General features: G+C 44.8%; 1 protein-coding gene across 1 annotated transcript in view; it reads right to left on the bottom strand.

Annotated features, from left to right (window-relative positions):
* gabra3 (gamma-aminobutyric acid type A receptor subunit alpha3) overlaps positions 1-19,625 on the bottom strand; it is a gene marked incomplete at both ends in the record, with an annotated part of 531,886 nt that overhangs the window by 401,061 nt on the left and 111,200 nt on the right. Inside the window, one exon of the mRNA XM_079834053.1 lies at positions 19,343-19,410. Coding sequence (XP_079690179.1) covers positions 19,343-19,410 — 68 coding nt within the window. The remainder of the gene's footprint in view (positions 1-19,342; positions 19,411-19,625) is intronic.

The raw sequence follows: 19,625 nt of genomic DNA, 5'->3' as shown, positions 1-19,625 counted from the left end.
AACCAAATCTACTGATTTCCAATTTTTAATGTCTAATTTAGGTTCTTTTTATTATACTTTACCATTATATATATATATATATATATATATATATATATATATATATATATATATATATATATATATATATATATATATATATATATATATAATTTTTTGTTTTTTCTTTTTAACCTCTTAACAAGCGCCCCATTTTTGAGAATTCTTTGAAAACGATATACCCAAATGAAAATGTCTGCAGCTCTTAAACCCTATGGTCTATATTCATAAACCTGGTCTTATTTTAAACTAGACACTTGAAATATTGCTACCCAAGAGTCATAATAACTCAAAGTAATATGGGAACAGAGTAATATACATGTAAATATACATGTAAGTGACTCACGTTTTTTGTTTTTTGTTTTTTGTTTTCACTTAGGGAAAAAAATATTATAATTTAATGTTAAGAGCCTGAAAATAACTTAAATATAAAACTGAATGTCTAATCATGTCATTATTCAAATATGAGGATGATTCTCTCAGTAATGTAGCTTCTGTGAGCTTTTATGTCAAGAAAAGTCTAGGCGTCATTTCAAAAAGGCCATTTATTTCAGAACATTTGCTATTGTAAAGAGTAGTTTTTCATTCAAATAAATCTGCAATAAACTGCAATATACTACTAATTATAATGGATAAACAGTTACTGAAAAACTAAAGCAACTATTTACAGAGATTACAAAGTGTAAAAAACTCATTTAGCTGATGGGAAGCGTCAGTGAGAGACTGCGCGCTCCACTGCAGTTGCGCCATGGAGAACGCGCAGCCAGCGCACAAACAGTATTCACCAAAGCCTACTTACGCAAACTGCGCAAGATAATGCCTTTTGATTGGTTACTAAGTCCATCAATCAAACCTTTGTTGGAAAGGCATTGGCTGGGCACCAAGTGCCTTTATCCAACGAAAACCATGGGCGCAATGATTGACAGCTCACCAAGCCTGTAAGGCACTTCCTCTATATGATGCATCCCAGAAGAGTCTCTGATTGAAGGAGAGAGACGAGGGTTGAACCATTGCACGTGGGAGAAACTATTCTAGCAGGGGGAGTTTGCCAGACACGGAATAGAATCGATATTTCATTGAAAATGGACATGATTGATCACGCTAACTCAAAACTCTCTTGCAAACAACGGAGGATTTTTAGTTTTTTCCCTATTTTTTCGTTGTTTTGGATTAAAAAGTGGGATGCATTTTGAAGAATGGACTCTTACACAGAGATGTATGCGGGTGTTTATTGGATTCGTCCGATCTGATCTGAACGACAGGAGATGAAAGATGAGTAACGCTGATATTATGCTAATGTTTACATGGACGGTCCTTTAGCGTTTCATTTAACCCTTTCCTCTCTGGTGTATTTATTGCAAAAACAAGTTCAGAACATGAATCTTGAGTGTTTTAGCTTTCAAATGATGCATAGTTTGTGATAGTTGATTGAATATTTTGTATAAAACAAAAGTAAATAAAAGTAAACCCCCCCCCACTTCCGTCAACCCCCCTCGCCCACGAACCGGTGCGGGTTAAGAAGTTAAGAAGAAAAAACATAATTAAGAACATAATTAACATGGCTTTATAATCTGGAAAGTAAAATATCTATAGCAAAAGAAACAGCAATGTTTGAACAAAAATATAAAACATCTATGTGTAAATGGACCAGTGTGCAGGCATTTGGAAGGTCTGCTAACGTCTCGGTTACGGATGTAACCCTCGTTCCCTGAGGAGGGAACGGAGACGTAACGTTAGTGACTAACGAATGGGGGTTTCGCTTAGAAGCCTATCATCTTCGAGCTTAGAGAAAACGCCCAATGGCGTGCCAATGCCATGGGCATGCGGAATTTGCATACGTGACTCCGCCTCACTGCGTGAGTATATAAGGAAGTACGTGGCAATATCGCATTATGTTACCTGCTTGAGGAGCCAAACTGAACTGCGCGTTCCAGGTAGCACAGCTGACGTGGCAAAGGGACGTTACGTCTCCGTTCCCTCCTCAGGGAACGAGGGTTACATCCATAACCGAGACGTTCCCTTTCGTTCAGTCACTACGACGTAACGTTAGTGACTAACGAATGGGGGTCCCAATATAATCACGCCACTCAGCTGTCTTCCAGTGCCCTGCGTAAGTGCGAGTACCCTGTCGTAAGACTAGTATGGACGAAGGACTCCCACTTAACACAGGATTACCAAGGTACACTGGGAAGCATATCCCAGTGAGGGAATGCCAAGATGCCTACCCGTGGGGAGGACTTAAGAGACACATATGACCCGATTAGGGGCTGCATATGGAGATCTCTAGGGTACCAGCCGAAGGTGGATTTTTAACCCTAGGGTTGGCGGGGGACACGCCAAGGGAAGAAACCCGCTCGCTGTGGAGACTTACGGTGAAATACACGTGTGGGGGTCGCCGGAGGGGAACCATGCACACGGGGCACCTGGCCGGAGACGAGGATCTGGGCTCGCTTAGAGGGCAGACACACAGGTATTGGCGTAGGCAGTGCTGGAGGAACTCAGGGCTCTCTGGGAGCTCACCTGAGGGAAAATATCGCACGTATTCAGTCCGAGGAGTGGAGTGGCGAGCAAGCGAAGACACCAGAGCCTGGTCCATTACCGGCCCCTCGGGGGGGCGAGTACATAGTCGGACACTGGTTCCACTCGGAGATTGTAGAATCTGGCGAATGTGTTAGGTGTTGCCCAGCCTGCAGCTCTGCAGATGTCTGTTAGCGAGGCGCCATGCGCTAAAGCCCAAGAGGAGGCAACACTCCGAGTGGAGTGTGCCCTCACACCAAGGGGACATGGTCGACCTTGCTGCTGGTAAGCCAAAACAATGGTGTCCACTATCCAGTGAGACAACCTTTGCTTTGAGAGAGCACTTCCCTTCCGCTCTCCACCATAACAGACAAAGAGCTGGTCTGAGGCCCTGAAACACTGCGTCATGTCTACATAGGCGCGGAGAGCGCGTACTGGACAGAGCAATGCCAAGGCTGGGTCTGCCTCCTCCAAAGGCAGCGCTTGCAGGTTCCCTACCTGGTCTCTGAAGGGAGTGGTAGGAACCTTGGGCACATATCCAGGCCGGGGTCTCAGGATCACGTGAGAGTTAGCCGGCCCGAACTCCAGGCACGCTTCGTCAACCGAAAATGCCTGCAGGTCCCCGACCCTCTTAAGAGAGGCCAATGCGGTCAGCAGAGCCGTCTTCATCGACAGGAACTTAATATCAACCGACCGCAAAGGCTCAAAGGGAGGCCTCTGCAGAGCACTTAGAACTACTGAGAGGTCCCAAGAGGGTACGAGAGGAGAGCGAGGAGGATTCAGTCTCCTGGCTCCCCTCAGGAACCTGATGATCAGGTCGTGCTGACTTACCTTTTTGTCCTCCAAGATATCGTGGCGGGCAGAAATAGCAGCCACATAAACTTTAAGGGTGGAGGGAGACAGCCTTCGCTCCAACCCCTCTTGGAGGAACTCAAGCACGGACCCGATCGGGCATTTCCAGGGGTCTTCTTGGCGGGAAGAGCACCAGGTGACGAAGAGGTTCCACTTCAACGCATAGGCATGCCGAGTGGACTCTGCCCTAGCGGAAGTGATGGTGGCGACCACCATAGGTGGTAGGCCACTCAAACCTGCCGCGTCCCGTCTAGGAGCCACACGTGGAGGTTCCAGAGGTCGGGACGCGGGTGCCGTAGGGTGCCCCATCTCTGAGTAAGGAGGTCCGGTCTCAGAGGAATAGGCCAGGGAGGGGCTGTCGCAAGGAGTAAGAGTTCGGGGAACCAGGTCCGGCCGTGCCAGTACGGGGCGACCAAAAGGACCTGCGCCTTGTCCTCCCTGATCTTGCACAGAAGCTGTGCGAGTAGGCTCACTGGGGGGAACGCATATTTGCGTAGGCCCCGCGGCCAGCTGTGCGCCAGTGCATCCGAGCCGAGCGTGCCCTCGGTCAGGGAAAAAAACAGGCTGCAGTGGGAAGAGTCGTGGGAGGCAAACAGATCTACCTGTGCGTTGCCGAACTGTTCCCAAATCAGCTGGACCGTCTGGGGATGGAGTCTCCATTCTCCCGGGAGAGGCTGAAACCGCGAGAGCTCGTCGGCTGCGTGGTTCAGGACTCCTGGAATATGGACAGCACGAAGGGACCTCAGGCGCTTCTGACTCCATAGGACGAGATGGTGGGCGAGTTGAGACATACGGCGGGAGCGTAGACCGCCCTGGTGGTTGATGTACGCTACTACGGCCGTGTTGTCTGACCGGACAAGCACATGTTGACCCTTCAGCAACGCTCGGAAGCGGTGCAGGGCGAACCATACTGCCAGCAACTCGAGGCAATTGACATGCAGGAGGCGCTGGGGTCCTGTCCAGGAGCCCGCGGCTGCTTGTCCATTGCACATGGCACCCCACCCCATGGCAGAGGCATCCGTCGATACGACAACATGCCTGGAAACTCGTTCTAAGGGGACACCTGCCCATAGAAAACTGAGGTTCGACCACGGGGTGAGCGTCCGTAGGCAGGGCCGAGTCACTTGGACCCGGAGCGTGCCAGACTGCCATGCCCATCTCGGGACTCGATCGCGAAGCCAATGCTGAAGCGGTCTCATATGTAGCAATCCGAGCAGCGTTACCGCGGCTGCAGAAGCCATATGCCCCAGGAGCCTCTGAAATAGTTTCAGTGGAACCGCACTCTTGCTCTCGATTTGACGGAGGCAAGTCAGCAGAGACTGCGCGCGCTCGCTCGAAAGCTGCGCGTACATGGCGACCGAGTTGATGTCCATACCGAGAAAAGAGATCCTCTGCGCTGGGCAGAGTTTGCTCTTCTCCCAGTTGACCCGAAGGCCCAGACGGGCTAGGTGTTGGAGCACCCGATCTCTGTGTCCGCAAACCTGCTCCCGAGAGTGGCCCAGTATGAGCCAGTCGTCGAGATAGTTCAGGATGCGAACCCCGTGCTGCCAAAGGGGCGCAAGGGCTGCCTCGGCAATCTTCGTAAAGACGCGAGGGGACAGAGATAGCCCGAATGGGAGGACCACGTACTGATATGCCCTCCCCTCGAAAGCAAACCGTAGGAACGGTCTGTGTCGAGGAAGGATGGAGACATGAAAGTAGGCGTCCTTCAGGTCGATCGCTGCAAACCAATCGTGAGGACGAACGCATTCGAAAAGGCGTTTCGCAGTCAACATCTTGAACGGAAGCCGGTGAAGGGATCGGTTCAAGATGCGAAGGTCCAGGATTGGCCGTAACCCACCGGTTTTCTTGGGTACAATGAAGTAGGGGCTGTAGAACCCCGACTCCATTTCGGCTGGAGGGACAGGCTCGATCGCACCCTTCGCCAGCAGGGTGGCAATCTCCGCACGCATGACGGGGGCATGGGCCCCGGTCACGGTATAGCGGACTCCCCTGTAGCGGGGAGGAGCCTGCGCGAACTGAATCGCGTAGCCGCGCCTGACGGTCCGCGCGACCCAGCGGGACAGCCCCGGAAGCTGAAGCCAGGCTTCCAGAAACTGCACCAACGGGGTCATACGGACGGTCGACGTACCCAGGGTGGGGCAGCGAGGCAGCGTTACCGGCCCGGACATGGGAGGCTGTGGGGCGTCCCGGTGTGGGGGAACAGTTAACGGCTGCGTCCTGACAGAGGAGACCAGGGAAGGATGCACGTTCCACTGGGGTCTGCTCTGAAAGGAGGCTGGCGACAGAGAGGGATGCGAGTGGCGGGACCCGGGGGTGGCGCGCACTGTCATCACCGATCTCTGGGTGCTCAGGGATGGGATTGTCAGTTCTTTCTTTAACCACATTAGGGTGCTGCTGACCCGGGGGCCAGCAGCTGAACAAAAGATTCTCCCCCGGCCCTCCACCGGGGGAAGGAGCGGCCCTGCTGCTGTCATCTCCTGGAAAGAACTGCCCATCCCTGAGCTGTCCGCATCAGGAGCGCCGCTTAGCCTGGCGTTTCTTCGCGGGCTGCGGGGCTGGAGCGGACTGGGACGCCTGGGCTGCTGCTTGGGTGGCGCAGAGGTTGAGGGAACCGCGGGAGGGCGCCCAGCTGACCGCCGGGGCAGGATATGTTTTATCGCCTCGGTCTGCTTCTGAGCGGCCGAGAACTGTTGGGCGAAGCTCTCGACCGCCCCGCCGAATAGTCCATCCTGGGATATGGGTGCGTTGAGGAACCGGGTTCGCTCGCCGTCCCGCATATCGGCCAGGGTGAGCCATAGGTGTCTCTCCTGGACCACAGTAGTGGACATCACCTGACCCAGGGAGCGTGCGGTCACCTTCGTCGCCCGGAGAGCGAGGTCGGTGGCGGCACGCAACTCATTGCCGAGTCCTGGATCAGCTCTACCCTCGTGCATGTCGCACAGCAACTGGGCTTGGTAAGCCTGGAGGGTTGCCATGGCATGCAGCGAAGCGGCGGCCTGCCCCGCAGCTCTACAGGTCTTCGCCGCCAGAGACGACGAAAACCTACAGGCCTTGGAGGGGTGCTTTCTGTCACCATGCCAGGTCGAAGCACTCTGAGGACACAGTTGCATCGCAACAGAGCGTTCGACTGGGGGAACCCCAGTGTACCCTTTAGCCGCGGCTCCATCAAGGGCAGAGAAGGCGGAAGAGCTCGCCAAACGGTCGTGGGAAGACAACGGGTTCTTCCAGGACCGCGCAATCTCTTCATGCACCTCGAGAAAGAAAGGTATTGGAGGGGTGGCCGGACGGGTATCCGGACGCGCCGCCCCCAAAAACCAATCATCCAGCCGCGAGCGCTCAGGTCGGGGCGGAGGGATCCACTCCAACCCAAGCGTTGTGGCGGCCCGAGAGAGCATGGCTGTCAATTCTGGGTCCGACTCGGGCAATGCTGGCGCACCCGAAGGTGGTAGCACAGCCGAGTCATCATCCTCAGATGACTCCAGCCCACCTTGTGATGCGGCGATAGACATTTCTTCGTCTTCCGCCGCGCCAAACGCCACAGTCGGGACAGCAGGAGCTGGCCCCGATGTAGACGCTTGAACACGGGGCGGGTCAAGTGTATGAGAGGGGGGTGTGGGCCGAGGCACGAGCGTCGGAGCTTTATTCCACACCGTCACCCTCAGGTCACCCTGGCCACCAGCCAAAGTGCCGCCTCCGGTGGAGACCGCAGATTGGGGTGTGGCAGAGGGGACTCTCGCTCCGGCATCAGCGCGGAGGTCACGGAGTCTCGACCGTAACACTGAGATGATCATGTTCCCGCAGTGAGAACATGAATCATCCACGAGCGCTGCCTGAGCGTGCTGAAAGCCCAAACAAGTCACACAGCGCTCGTGCCCATCAGAAGGCGAGAGAAATCTACCGCACCCAGAAGTGCACGGGCGAGACATCCTGAAAAGGACGTGCCACGTGCAAGCTCTTTTGTGAGAGGAAACTTCGCAGTCGATGCCGAAGCGCCCAGGGAAACGCACACCAGCTGTCAAACGGACCACTGCGCAGATCAGCAGTCAGGAAGTATGCGATCACTGGAACGCGCCGTAACACCAACACCGACTGGAAAGCTGCTCGTCTCGAAGAAGATGACAGAGTCTCAGAAGGCTGTAGGAGTGAAGAGGTAGGTACCCTTGGCTCCGAAAGCAGAAACATAATGCGATATTGCCACTTACTTGCTTATATACTCACGCAGTGAGGCGGAGTCACGTATGCAAATTCCGCATGCCCATGGCATTGGCACGCCATTGGGCGTTTTCTCTAAGCTCGAAGATGATAGGCTTCTAAGCGAAACCCCCATTCGTTAGTCACTAACGTTACGTCGTAGTGACTGAACGAAAGGGAACATTAATATTACTTAGAAAGAACAAACCTACAATAAAGTAATGAACTGTAAAATAACACTGCATAGTTTTCACTGTATAAATTGATAGATTAACGCTTATAAAAGCTAAAGTTATTCATTCAAGAGATGTGAATATTTTCTATTTGCCTGTTGTTCGATTTGAATGAATGGCTCAATGGTCAGCAGGTTTATTAGACGCTGCCCCTTTAAGACCGAACGCTGAACTAATAATATCATATTCTCCTATTTCTGCAAACTATTGACGCCCATTTAAGATATAAACTGTTAAAGTAACTACTCTCAAATCCGGTCATTCTGACACAGGCTATTTGTTGTGTATTTCATGGTTTAGACGCGAACACGAAGCCTAAAATATAAAATGCAAATCGTTCCATTTCGCAGCACACACACATAAGCCGCCTTGAAGTTGGAAACAGTGTCTCTTGCGCGGATTATTGTGCATTTAATAGCTCTTTATTATCAAACACATCCCGCAGTTTAGTAACTGTAGAGACTGCAGTTTACAGCAATCACTGATTCTGACGTTAAGTTTAGGGAGAAATGACAGCGCAAGGCTGTGAAGGGAAGAATGTCACGCTCGACGGAACACGGCTATAGGAATAGTTTTACCTCATTTCATCATTTTTATAATTCTTGGAAGCCTAAATCGAAAATAAAAAAATAATAATATCACAGCACATCCCTAAAGTTTAAGCAGACTAAACTTTTGTGTAGTTCTCTTGGCCATCGTCACTCATTAAGCTGACTGACGTGTTGCGTTGGCTGGAGCTCCACGTGAGAGCGCTCGCTCGCTTTCTCTCTCTTCTGGATTGCGAATAGCAAAAATCCATCACGGACAAATGGTTTAATATTATCTCATATAGAAACGGGTGGCAAAGATAGAATTTGCCAGATTTAACGTCTATCAATTATAAATAGTAAGTGTAGTTTATTAATTTCTCCAGTACCGACAGCAGGCAAATTTAATGGTCGCACATGTGCGACTGGATGTTAAATTCAGTCGCACACTCTCAAATTTTAGTCGCAAAATGCGACCATTTAGTCGCAGTCTGGAGCCCTGCATACATTGACCTCAGTTGCAGACAGCATGGGCTCATTTCTCTTATAGCTTGCTCTCGAGGCCTGTGATGAAAGATCACAAGACTAACACTACAAATTGGACAAGTGTCAATATGGAATACAGATGTACTAAAACCAGACTTTAAGTTCCTACAACTTATTTAAAGACAATATAATGAAGAGTAAAGAACACCAACAACTGCACATGACGAAGCGGATAATGATCTGGTGAATCCTTGTAGTGAGTAATGACCTAGTAAATTAACCCTGTGACCAGTGGTGGAACAGTCAGATATCTGACCAGTCTTGCATGTGCCAAATTCTTAATCGCTGGTAAAAAAAAAAAAAATCCATACTATTTTCCATAAATAATTAAAATTAAATATTGTATACATTGAATATGGTATAACCATCAAGTAAAAAGTTGACATTTTCTTGACATTATGAAAACATTCCAATGTACACAACTTGTGTAACTTGTTTTCTAGTTGACTGATGAGAACTTGTACACCATAGCTTCGAGATAATCCATAGAATCAGATTGAAGCTTGTCTCCTTGGTCAATATGGTGGTTAATAAATTGTCCATATTGCATGATGAATCCATACTGGATCATAATAACTTTCTCTCCTAAATTTCTTCCCTTCCGAATGGGAACTTGCACTGTATCCTAGGGTGCTTTGGGGAACGCCTCCGGCATGACCAGTGTCTAAAACACTTGTATAAATGCGACAATAACATTGGCCGGTGACAGTCACTACGAGTGCGACCAGAGTATAAAAGGGCACCTTTAGTACACGTCAACAATTTATTTTGTCTTCAGGATCTGTTTGTTTATGTACGTGTGAAGACGTTCACTCAGCCAAGAGTTTCAGGAAGTTTGTGCCTCCATATCAGAGATGACACTTGTGATTGGGTAAGGAGCATGCGCATTCAGTTCTTCACAGCGCTTTGTCATGCATTTGCAAGACTGACTGAAAGAGACGTGTAAATGCCCAGGTATACTTATAAATTTCCACCTTCGACCCCAAAGCTCAGAGTATCAAGTTGTCAGGCTCTTTTTTGAGCCTCGTTGGTAAAGTCCTTAGAGTAGAACGCGGTTATGCCTCCTCTCGCTTTAAAGAGTCGACTTGTGAGACCGCTGTTCTTAGAGCTCAGTCATGGTGGCTACCCCAGGTTGTATGAATCTCTGTGTGTCTCCTTGGCAGAAACACCCTTAGAGAAGCATTGTTAGGTTTCCTCTCGATTTAGAAAGTCATCTTGCTGAGATCTCCACTCCCCAGCTTGGATAGCAGTATCAAGTTGTCAGGCTCTTTTGTAAACCTCCTTGGTAAGCACCCCTTACGGCCATTTCACATGCAAGCTTGAGCTTGCATCAGCTTAACTACACTGTCACTGCAGCTGCAGACTCGCAAGAGTATTAACACTGGAAGCATTTGTACAGCGTCACAGCAGCAACTCCAAAGCTTTGTGTTTACGTCATCTGCCGCATGCACATGTTTACTAGACAGCAAACTTGAAAAAAAGACAGCAAACTGGGGTTTGATTGGGTAGTGCTAGAGCCTATACACCTGTCATCAAAATCCTTTCAGTATTTGCCATGGACAAAACAGTTAGTCACAGTTAATAAACTAAAAGACAGTTTATACATCATTTTCAGGCTAGTTTACTTTACTAGTTATATATATACACCATACTTTCACCCAAACAGAATTATTAAAATCTGGGTAATGAAAATGGGTAAATCTTCTTATAAATATTTTTTTGATTCTTTATTTTCTTTTCTGACATACTCCAGTTCTTGTTAAAACACACTAGACATGCCTATTCTGTGCATTTTGAGCACTTTTTGTGTGAAATCATATTTAGTTTGTCCATCAAAAGTGCTTTCGCTTTAATTAACCCTCTGAACTCGACGAACGCGCCCGCATGTTTTGCTTGACTTTTCCTCATGACAGTGTAAAACAACTTAATATACTCATTTTAAAATTTTTGGCTTCACATACATGAAAGGTATGTCTTTACAAAGCTTAAAGTGTCTACTTTTATTTATTTACACTCAAAATAAAAACAAAATGCTTTTTCGCTAAATAAAGAAAACACACAGGATGCACGTTCTCCCATCTGTCTCCCCGTGAAGTCCACTCTGAAATGCGTCTGAAAATGAAAAATGTAACTCAGCGAATACTTGCCACACAGACATGACAGATATCTCTTTATAAAGCTTGGAATGTATACTTTTAAATGAAGTCATTTATATAAAAAATTATATTTTCTGTTTATGTAATCCGTATGAAAACAGCAAGAGGTACAGTTCCTCCAGCGGAGCCTAATTATCTTTAATGTGACCACACCCACGCTTGCATTTAAATGCAAATCGTCCACGTGAAGAAACACGAACCTGTAAACGCCCCCCATCACCTGAAAACAAAGCATCAGCTTCATCATTCTTCTGATTTTCATTGAGTTCGGAAGACACACTGTGAGTTTACCTTGGATTTGTCACAGAATAAACAGAACGTGATTTTAACATGATCATTTTTAAGGTAAAACATTTCTTATCACTTATATTAGCATTATTGTTGCATAAACTTCACATTGTTGGCTACTAGTTGAACTATTGCAAGACTAAAATGTGTGAAAACAACGGAAACATGTTGAAATATGAAATATAGACACGGTAGTCAACCGTTCAATGCTAAATAAAGATACACGTACGACATGAGGATATTTATATGCTCTATAATATTAAACACAGCATGATATAAAAGAAGGGGTTGCCAACTGTCCCGTATTAGCCGGGAAATCCCTTTTATTGGGCCTAAATGTCCCGTACATGACCTCACTTGTCCCGTTTATTGACTGCTACGCTTATGTAACCACTGACTAAGCTGTTCACATATGTTGCGTCTTTTGCAAGCTCAAGTTCGTTATTTTAAATGTAGACACGCGACAAGTGCGCTCAAATAGAGAGCAACGCTGGCATGTTTCCCAGGTGCAGTGAGATTAAAAAGCTTCGCGACGGCAGAAGTGGCAGGAACATCTGTTTGTGTAGGGTGAATTCAGGGTGATTGGGGCACTTTTTGCCATTGAGATGACTTGGAAAAGTGTCCTAATCAACCTGAATTCACCATATATATTTGTAGATTATATTGCAAACAAATCATTATGATATTCATGGTGATACTGTAATGAGAAATCCATGTTGAAAACAGTTGTGTACATTTGTTTCAGGGTTATTTGATGAATAGAAAAAAAAGCATTAATCTGAAATAGAAAGCTTTTGTAACTTTTGACACATGTAATGCCTTCTTGCTGAATAAAAATGTACTATTAAGTAATATTAATATTAGAATGTACAACCCCAAATCAGAAAAAGTTGGGACAGTATGGAAAACGCAAAAAAAAAAAAAGAAGAAGTGATTTCTAAATTTACTTTGACTTGTATTTCATTGCAGACAATATGAACACAAAATATTTCATGTTTTGTCTGGTCAACTTCATGTCATTTGTAAATATGCATCCTTTCCTGTCATTCAGACCTGCAACACATTTTAAAACAAGTTGGGACAGTAAAGCATTTACCACTTTGTAATGTTGCCATTCCTTTTCACAACACTTAAAAGACGTTTAGGGACTGAAGACACCAAGTGATGAAGTGTTTCAGGTGTAATTTTGTCCCATTCTTCCTGCAAACAAGTCTTAAGGTGGGTCTTAACAGTACGGGGTCTTCGTTGTCGCATTTTGCGCTTCAAAGCGCGCCACACATTCTCTATTGGAGACAGGTCGGGACTGCAGGCAGGCCAGTCAAGTACCCGTACCCTCTTCCTCCGCAGCCAGGACTTTGTAATGTGTGCAGAATGTGGTTTTGCATTGTCTTGTTGAAATATGCATGGACGTCCCTGGAAAGATGTCTTCTTGAAGGCAGCATATTATGCTCCAAAATCTCTATGTACTTTTCAGCATTAATGGTGCCTTCACAGAAGTGCAAGTTACCTTTGCCAAGGGCACTGACACAACCCCATACCATGACAGACCCTGGCTTTTGGACTTGTTGCTGGTAACAGTCTGGATGATTCTTTTCTTCTTTGGTCCGGAGCACACGGCGTCCATTCCTCCCAAAAAATACCTCAAATACTGATTCATCTGATTCATCTGATTCATCTGATTTCCACTGTGTGATGGTCCATCCCAGATGCCTCCGAGCCCAGAGAAGTCGACGGCGCTTCTGGACACTGTTAACATAGGGCTTCCTTTTGGCACAGTACAGTTTTAACTGGCATTTGTGGATGTAACTGCGTATTGTGGTACTTGACAAAGGTTTGCCAAAGTAGTCCTGAGCCCATGTGGTGATATCGCTTATAGATGAATGACGATTCTTGATGCAGTGCTGCCTGAGGGATCGGAGATCACGGTTGTTCAGCTTAGGCTTGCGCCCTTGTCCTTTACGCACTGAATTTCCTCCAGATTCCTTGAATCTTTTAATTATGTTATGCACTGTTGAATGTGAAATATCCAAATCTCTTCCTATCTTTCTTTGAGGAACATTGTTTTTAAACATTTCAATAATTTTCTCACGTATTTGTTGGCAAACTGGCGATCCTGGCCCATCGTCGCTCCTAAAGGATTAGATCTTTCTTGGATGCTGCTTTTGTACCAAATCATAATTACAATCACCTGTTGACATCACCTGTTTTTTCACATTGTTTAACCATTTTACCTCATTACTAGCCCTAAATTGCTCCTGTCCCAACTTTTTTTTAAATGTGTTGCAGGTCTGAATGACAGGAAAGGATGCATATTTACAAATGACATGAAGTTGACAAGACAAAACATGAAATATTTTGTGTTCATATTGTCTGCAATGAAATACAAGTCAAAGGAAATTTAGAAATCACTTCTTTTTTTTTTTGTTTAAACTATAAAATGCAGCACTTTTTTCCCCCCAAAATGTCCCTCACCTTCTGTATCCTGTATTGCACAATACTGAATGCTCAGGTAAATAGTAAATAGTAAACAAACTGTGTAAATCGTTACTAATAAATGGTAGAAACAAACCAAATGCATGTAACGGTTGGCCTTTTGCTGTAGAGACTTTCCATTTACTACATACAGTAGGCACTCTGATTCCATGTATGGGGCACATATATATTATTCATATGACACAAGTAGACAAGACCTGTTTAGTTCAAAAGATCACTCGCCACGGCAAGGCAGAGATCATGAATGAGATGACGAGACAAGACGAGAGACAGACAGGCGCGCGCCCGCCGAGTGTGCACAGTTCGGAATACTGTCATTGCGACTCCCCACCCTGCCTCCACGTTGCCCCCTAACTGTATTTGCAATACATGAGCCGTGGTTCAGCTGCACGAGACAAACGCTGCCAGTGTGAATGCATAACGGGCGCACGCGGCGCGGCTCCCGTTCTCCATACGCATCATTCCTGCCTTGCCAACGCGTGCAGTGTGAAGCGGCGTAACACGCCTGCTAACTTCGCGATGAACACTCCGACCCCGGGAAACACAACTGTGTTCCCACCACTGACATTGGGCAAAGGATTCACTGTTTGTGCTTGGTGTAGGGCTATAGTTTCACTTTCAGAATCACGTCATCTTGATTCAAGGCAGAGTCAAGGCAGATATTCCCCTTCAGAATCAGGGTCTGCGAATAGAAGACCCAACACTTCATTGCGGGTAAATAAGCTTTATTGATGCCATTAGATAATAATAATAATAATCTAATGCAAATACTCGCTGACATTGACAATATTGCTCTGATAAAATGTCTCACTCGCACACTAGCTCCGGTTTTGTTCGCACTGATTCAATGCGCTCTTGCTCGAAGATTTTGTATAGAAGCATGACGTTTTTTTGAGTCGGGGATGAAGTATGACATGTCTGACATCTAGTGGAGGGGAGGTCGAACGAAATTTGACACCCTATTTGACAAAATCTGCCGTTTTATTCAGTGCCGCATCTTGTCGAGTAAACTTGCCCGTGTCGCCTAGAGGGTTAAGGGTGAGCAGCACAGCAAAAATAGACCCTTTTGCCCCGAAACCCTTGCTTAACTGCTACTCACACATTGCTCCTGCTCCCGGTGTGAATGCACTCATTTGTTTACATGCACAGCAAGAAAGAAAAAAAATACACAATGCTCATGCGCCACTTAGGCTTGTGTAGAACATAGTTAGGCCTCCTCTCATTTTAGAGAGTCGTCTTGCTGAGGCCTCTGTTCGTAGAGCTCCCCTCGGATACTATCAGGTCGTTGGCTTTCTGTGAGCCTCCTTGATAATATTTTTGTATAGTATTGCTAGGTCTCTTTTCGTTTGAGAGTGGATTTCCTGAGAGCTCCGCTCATCAGGGGTATAGTGTCCACTGAAGTGACAGGCAAGATATTCCTTATCCTTGGCCATATTCCCTATATCAGAAGAATACCAGGCTTATACGATATGTATCTATGACTCTGTATCTAGCTCCGTGGAGTCATTGACTATGTCAGCTGTTACGGCATTCATTTCTTCAGCATGACAGAGTGGGTATTTGTTCCCCAAAGCATTCTAGGATGCAGTGCGAGTTCCCATTCGAAAGGGAACATGTAACCATGGTTCCCTGAGAAGGGGAACAAGACACTGCGTCTCATTGTCATGCATTGGGTGTGCCTGCTCACATCTCCTTCAGACAAAAGAAGTTGTTGACATGTACTATAGGCTCCCATCTCGCACCAGTAGTGAGGTCATAGGCTGTTTCCGGCCTATGTTATTGTCACATTTAGATATGTGGTTCAGACACTGGTCACACTGGATGCATTCCCCATAGCGTCCAAGGACGCAGTGTCTCGTTCCCCTTCTCTTGGAAGCATGGTTACATTCGTAACCCGAGACATCATTCTGTGACATTGCCAGGCCACCACAAATACCAATGACCATGACTGAATGTTACAGCCTAGCCTTTACACACGGCTTCAGTGTTTTTCTTTTGTTTTTCTTTTTTTCTCTCTCGAAGGATCATTTACCACCACTATCTTCTGATGTATGGTTTGTTGGTCAATATTTGTCCCCACAGAATCTTGTTACAAAGCCTGTATTTTCCACCAATTTCTGTGAATCCTCCATTTTAAACTTGTGTTGTTGTTAGACTCAGCACTGATGTTCCCATATGCAAACCCAATAACTTGGAATCATGGGGGGTTGATGAGATGCCATATAGAGACAGAAGATCACTTAAGGATGGTTATTCTCAGCATAATGAAAATGAGTCTTCTGATGGCAAAACAACAATCAGAGATAAAAAAAAAAAGTACTCACTATTTGTATGCATGAAGGAATTTCACGTTTCCACCAAACAAGGTCTGTGGTACCAATCGCCACATAAACTGTATCCCTAATACAATGCAACTATTTATAATACATCATTGATATTTAGTTCTCCAAATTTCCACATGTTCCACATGCCCATAGACTTTTGACTTTTGATGTAGACTTTCCCCCTGTCATATCTATACTGACCTTTCTGAAGATGAGAGGGCACATTGGCTGTCTCTACTGTCCTGAAAAGATGACTTGGATGCCTATGATGATACCCTAGACCCGTGCTTCTCAAACCTGTCCAAGGGACCCCCCCACCACTGCACAGTTTGTATTTGTCCGTCATCTACACATCTGACTCAGCTCATTAATAAAGAAGACCGCAAGACTTGATTTGGGTGTGACTGATGAGGGAGACAAAATATGCAGTGGTGCGTCAATTTATAATGTTGCTATCAGGCAGAAGCGTATTTTTTATATATTAGATATATATTATTTATATCTTTTGTAATTTTTTTTTTTTTTTTTTTTTTAAATGTTACTGTTGGTCACCCTTTACGTATGTCTATGGTTTTTGCAAATATTTGTCCAATGAAAAGTATTGAAAAGAGCTTAGATCTGACTAAACATTGTAACTCCATTGGATCCTTAAACTGTCGGTAAAACTTCAGAACTCCACCCTGCCTCTATCATGAATGCGCCACATGCTGTTTGGACCATCTCTTATTGTTTGCAAGGGTTAATAAAGAACTGGTTCTTTGAATAAGTACAGCGATTTATTTACTCAAAAAACAAACAAACACTATACATAAAGGCTAATGAGCCTTCAGGGTATCTTATTCTAGCATTTGTCGTTGATACTGTCTTAAAGCCTGTGCGTAGCACTTAATCTTTAATAACATAATATTTTGACCAAATTACCAAAAAACTAAAGAAAAAAACAAAAAACAAACTGAGCCCTCACATACAGTAGCTATAATAAACTTTATAACCTGTAAGTTGATGAAACTACACACTTCTTGCCTCAGATGCGGCATTCTAGTGACAGAAAGAAAAAACATGCAATTTGCTGGTTAAAAAGTTTTTAATTTCATTTAAGCTTGATTTTGGTAAAATGTTAATAATATAATGCTGCTGACTTTTTGGGAAATCTATTGAGGACTCTTATTTTGTCAAGGAAGTTGTTGTGGTGGCCAGTGTTTTTAGCAGCTCCATAGCAGAAGATGATGTGTTCACAAGACTTTTGATCTCATTAGCTAGAGTGCAAAAGTCTTGGGGCCAGATTTACATGGATGCGTGGACAGTTATTTTTGTGGCTGACCTTATTGCATATGCATTTGTAGGAGTTTACCTTAAAGATGTTACATTTATGGGAGGAGACTATTTAAATGATTCACGCAAAGTGATTTCCTAAGGTTTGCGCACCTGAAATAAGGTCTGTGGTGAACACAAGCTCAAAACACTTTCACGTTACCAAAAAGGTAAGCTCAGTCCGATTTTACAGCCTCATTATGCTTATAATTGTGTGGTGGTGACGTTAAAGTGGTGGTGACGTTAAAGTCGATGTAGTTTGTTTATAGCTTCCATAGCTTTTTACTTCTGGCACCTGCATTTAGGCTTCAAAATTCATAATAGTTGTGTTCATCTGTGACAATTATCTTCCTCGACAAAACGAGCAAGTATCATAAACTTTTGTTGATCACAGAGCTTGTTTTTTTGCGATAATCCAAAAGCCTATGGAAAAATTGTATTGGGTTTTTATTGAGGAAACCAGTGTGATGCCAATTGGCAGCTGGCCTACAAAGGTGTACCTGCACCAGTCTATTGTGGTCTCATGCTAATTTGCCCTGTTTAGTAGATCTGACCCTTGGACTTCTTTGTCTTTCAGGTGGCGAGACAGTCAAAGTTACATCACCTTCCGACATATCTCAAGATCAACGATAATGAGTTTATTTATCTCAACTGCAGCCAATTATAGCAAGATTATTGGTTCTTAGTGGATTCTGGGTACTTCCCAGCCACATTTCTGTATTTGAAAACATGAAACGTTGTTGTTGTTGTGGACCATAGAGCATGTACTGTAACATAGGCCCCGTCCACAAGAAGCCAGAGCTTTCCCTATCCAATCTTTTTTCCCCCTCGTTTCCAGAAATATCTGCGTATACATGAGAGCACTAAAACCGACTCAAAATGATGTAGTATACATGCCAGGCCAGTATGTGGGGCTGTAATTCTACCACAGAAATACACTAAAAACGGAGAAGAAGTGGTACAGCAATTGTAGGAAGTGAGGCAAAATCTCACAATAAAATAACAATAAATAAATTTGCTACTTACCAGATGTGTTTTATTAACGCCTACACCTAACCCAACCCTAAACCTACCCATACAATAATGCAAATATATTAATTAAATTACGCAATATTGATGTGCGCATGCCCAGTGCCCGTAGTTGTATCCCTTCTAGTTTTATCTGTGCGGGACGTGGTGTGATGACATCACTGTTTCACAAAATATACGGATTGGATGTACACACAAAGTATGTCGTTTTCAGATTTATCCACTCTGGGACCCGATTTAAAAAATATCGGTTTCATGCTTCAGTCATATTTGGAAATGCACTATTTTTGCATAAACTATTGGTTGATTATGTTAAAATTAACCTTGATGATTATTGCTTTGTAATTTGAGTATCGTTTCATGCTCTGTATAATTCAACATATTGTGATGTCTTCTTCTCACTATTAGAAAATGATGTCAAATGCTGCTGCATGGCTGTGGTGATTCATTTTGCATACCAGAGCCAATTGTGTGTATGATTAAGACGCATGCATACATTTCTCCATGCAGCCTCACAACCAATTATCTTCTCTCTTAAATGAGGCGAAAAAGGAACACGGCTTCACACATTCACAATGACAAAGGGAAATAGAGGACGGTACTATGTCTTCCTCTGTGGCACATTTGACAAACAAAGCTTTCTGAATTCAATTCAACGACAATGAAAACATTTCAGTTTTCTCATATGCGGATAAGTGCTACCAATTACAGTACATGTAACCATACCTGGTTGAAGTATAATAAAACGCAGACAAATATACAGAAGGGAATATGAAACTTTAAGTGAAAAAAATAGTTTGTAGAAAATGAGGAAATGGTAAGAACACACATACCATATCGGTGTCAGATACTGGTCCGAAGCTTGTCACATAGATGTTTGTCCTCACTTCAGTCACACTTTCTAAAATAGCAAGCATAAGAGAAGAAATATCTACAATGTAAAATAAGTATTTAATCCATTTTTAAGCTATTTGTGGTTACACTTTACTTCACATTCTACTAACTATAAATAACTAACTATGTCAACTAACTCATTAATTTGCAACTACATGTCAACTACCTTTCATTAGAGTATTGGTAGACTGTTAGATTTCGGTTAGTAGAATAAGTTGGAAT

The sequence above is a fragment of the Gobio gobio genome, assembly GCF_949357685.1.
Source record: "Gobio gobio genome assembly, chromosome: 14".
Taxonomy (NCBI): Eukaryota; Metazoa; Chordata; class Actinopteri; order Cypriniformes; family Gobionidae; genus Gobio; species Gobio gobio.
Note: the sequence above shows the minus strand (reverse complement) of the source record. Positions and strands in the feature narration are given on the sequence as shown.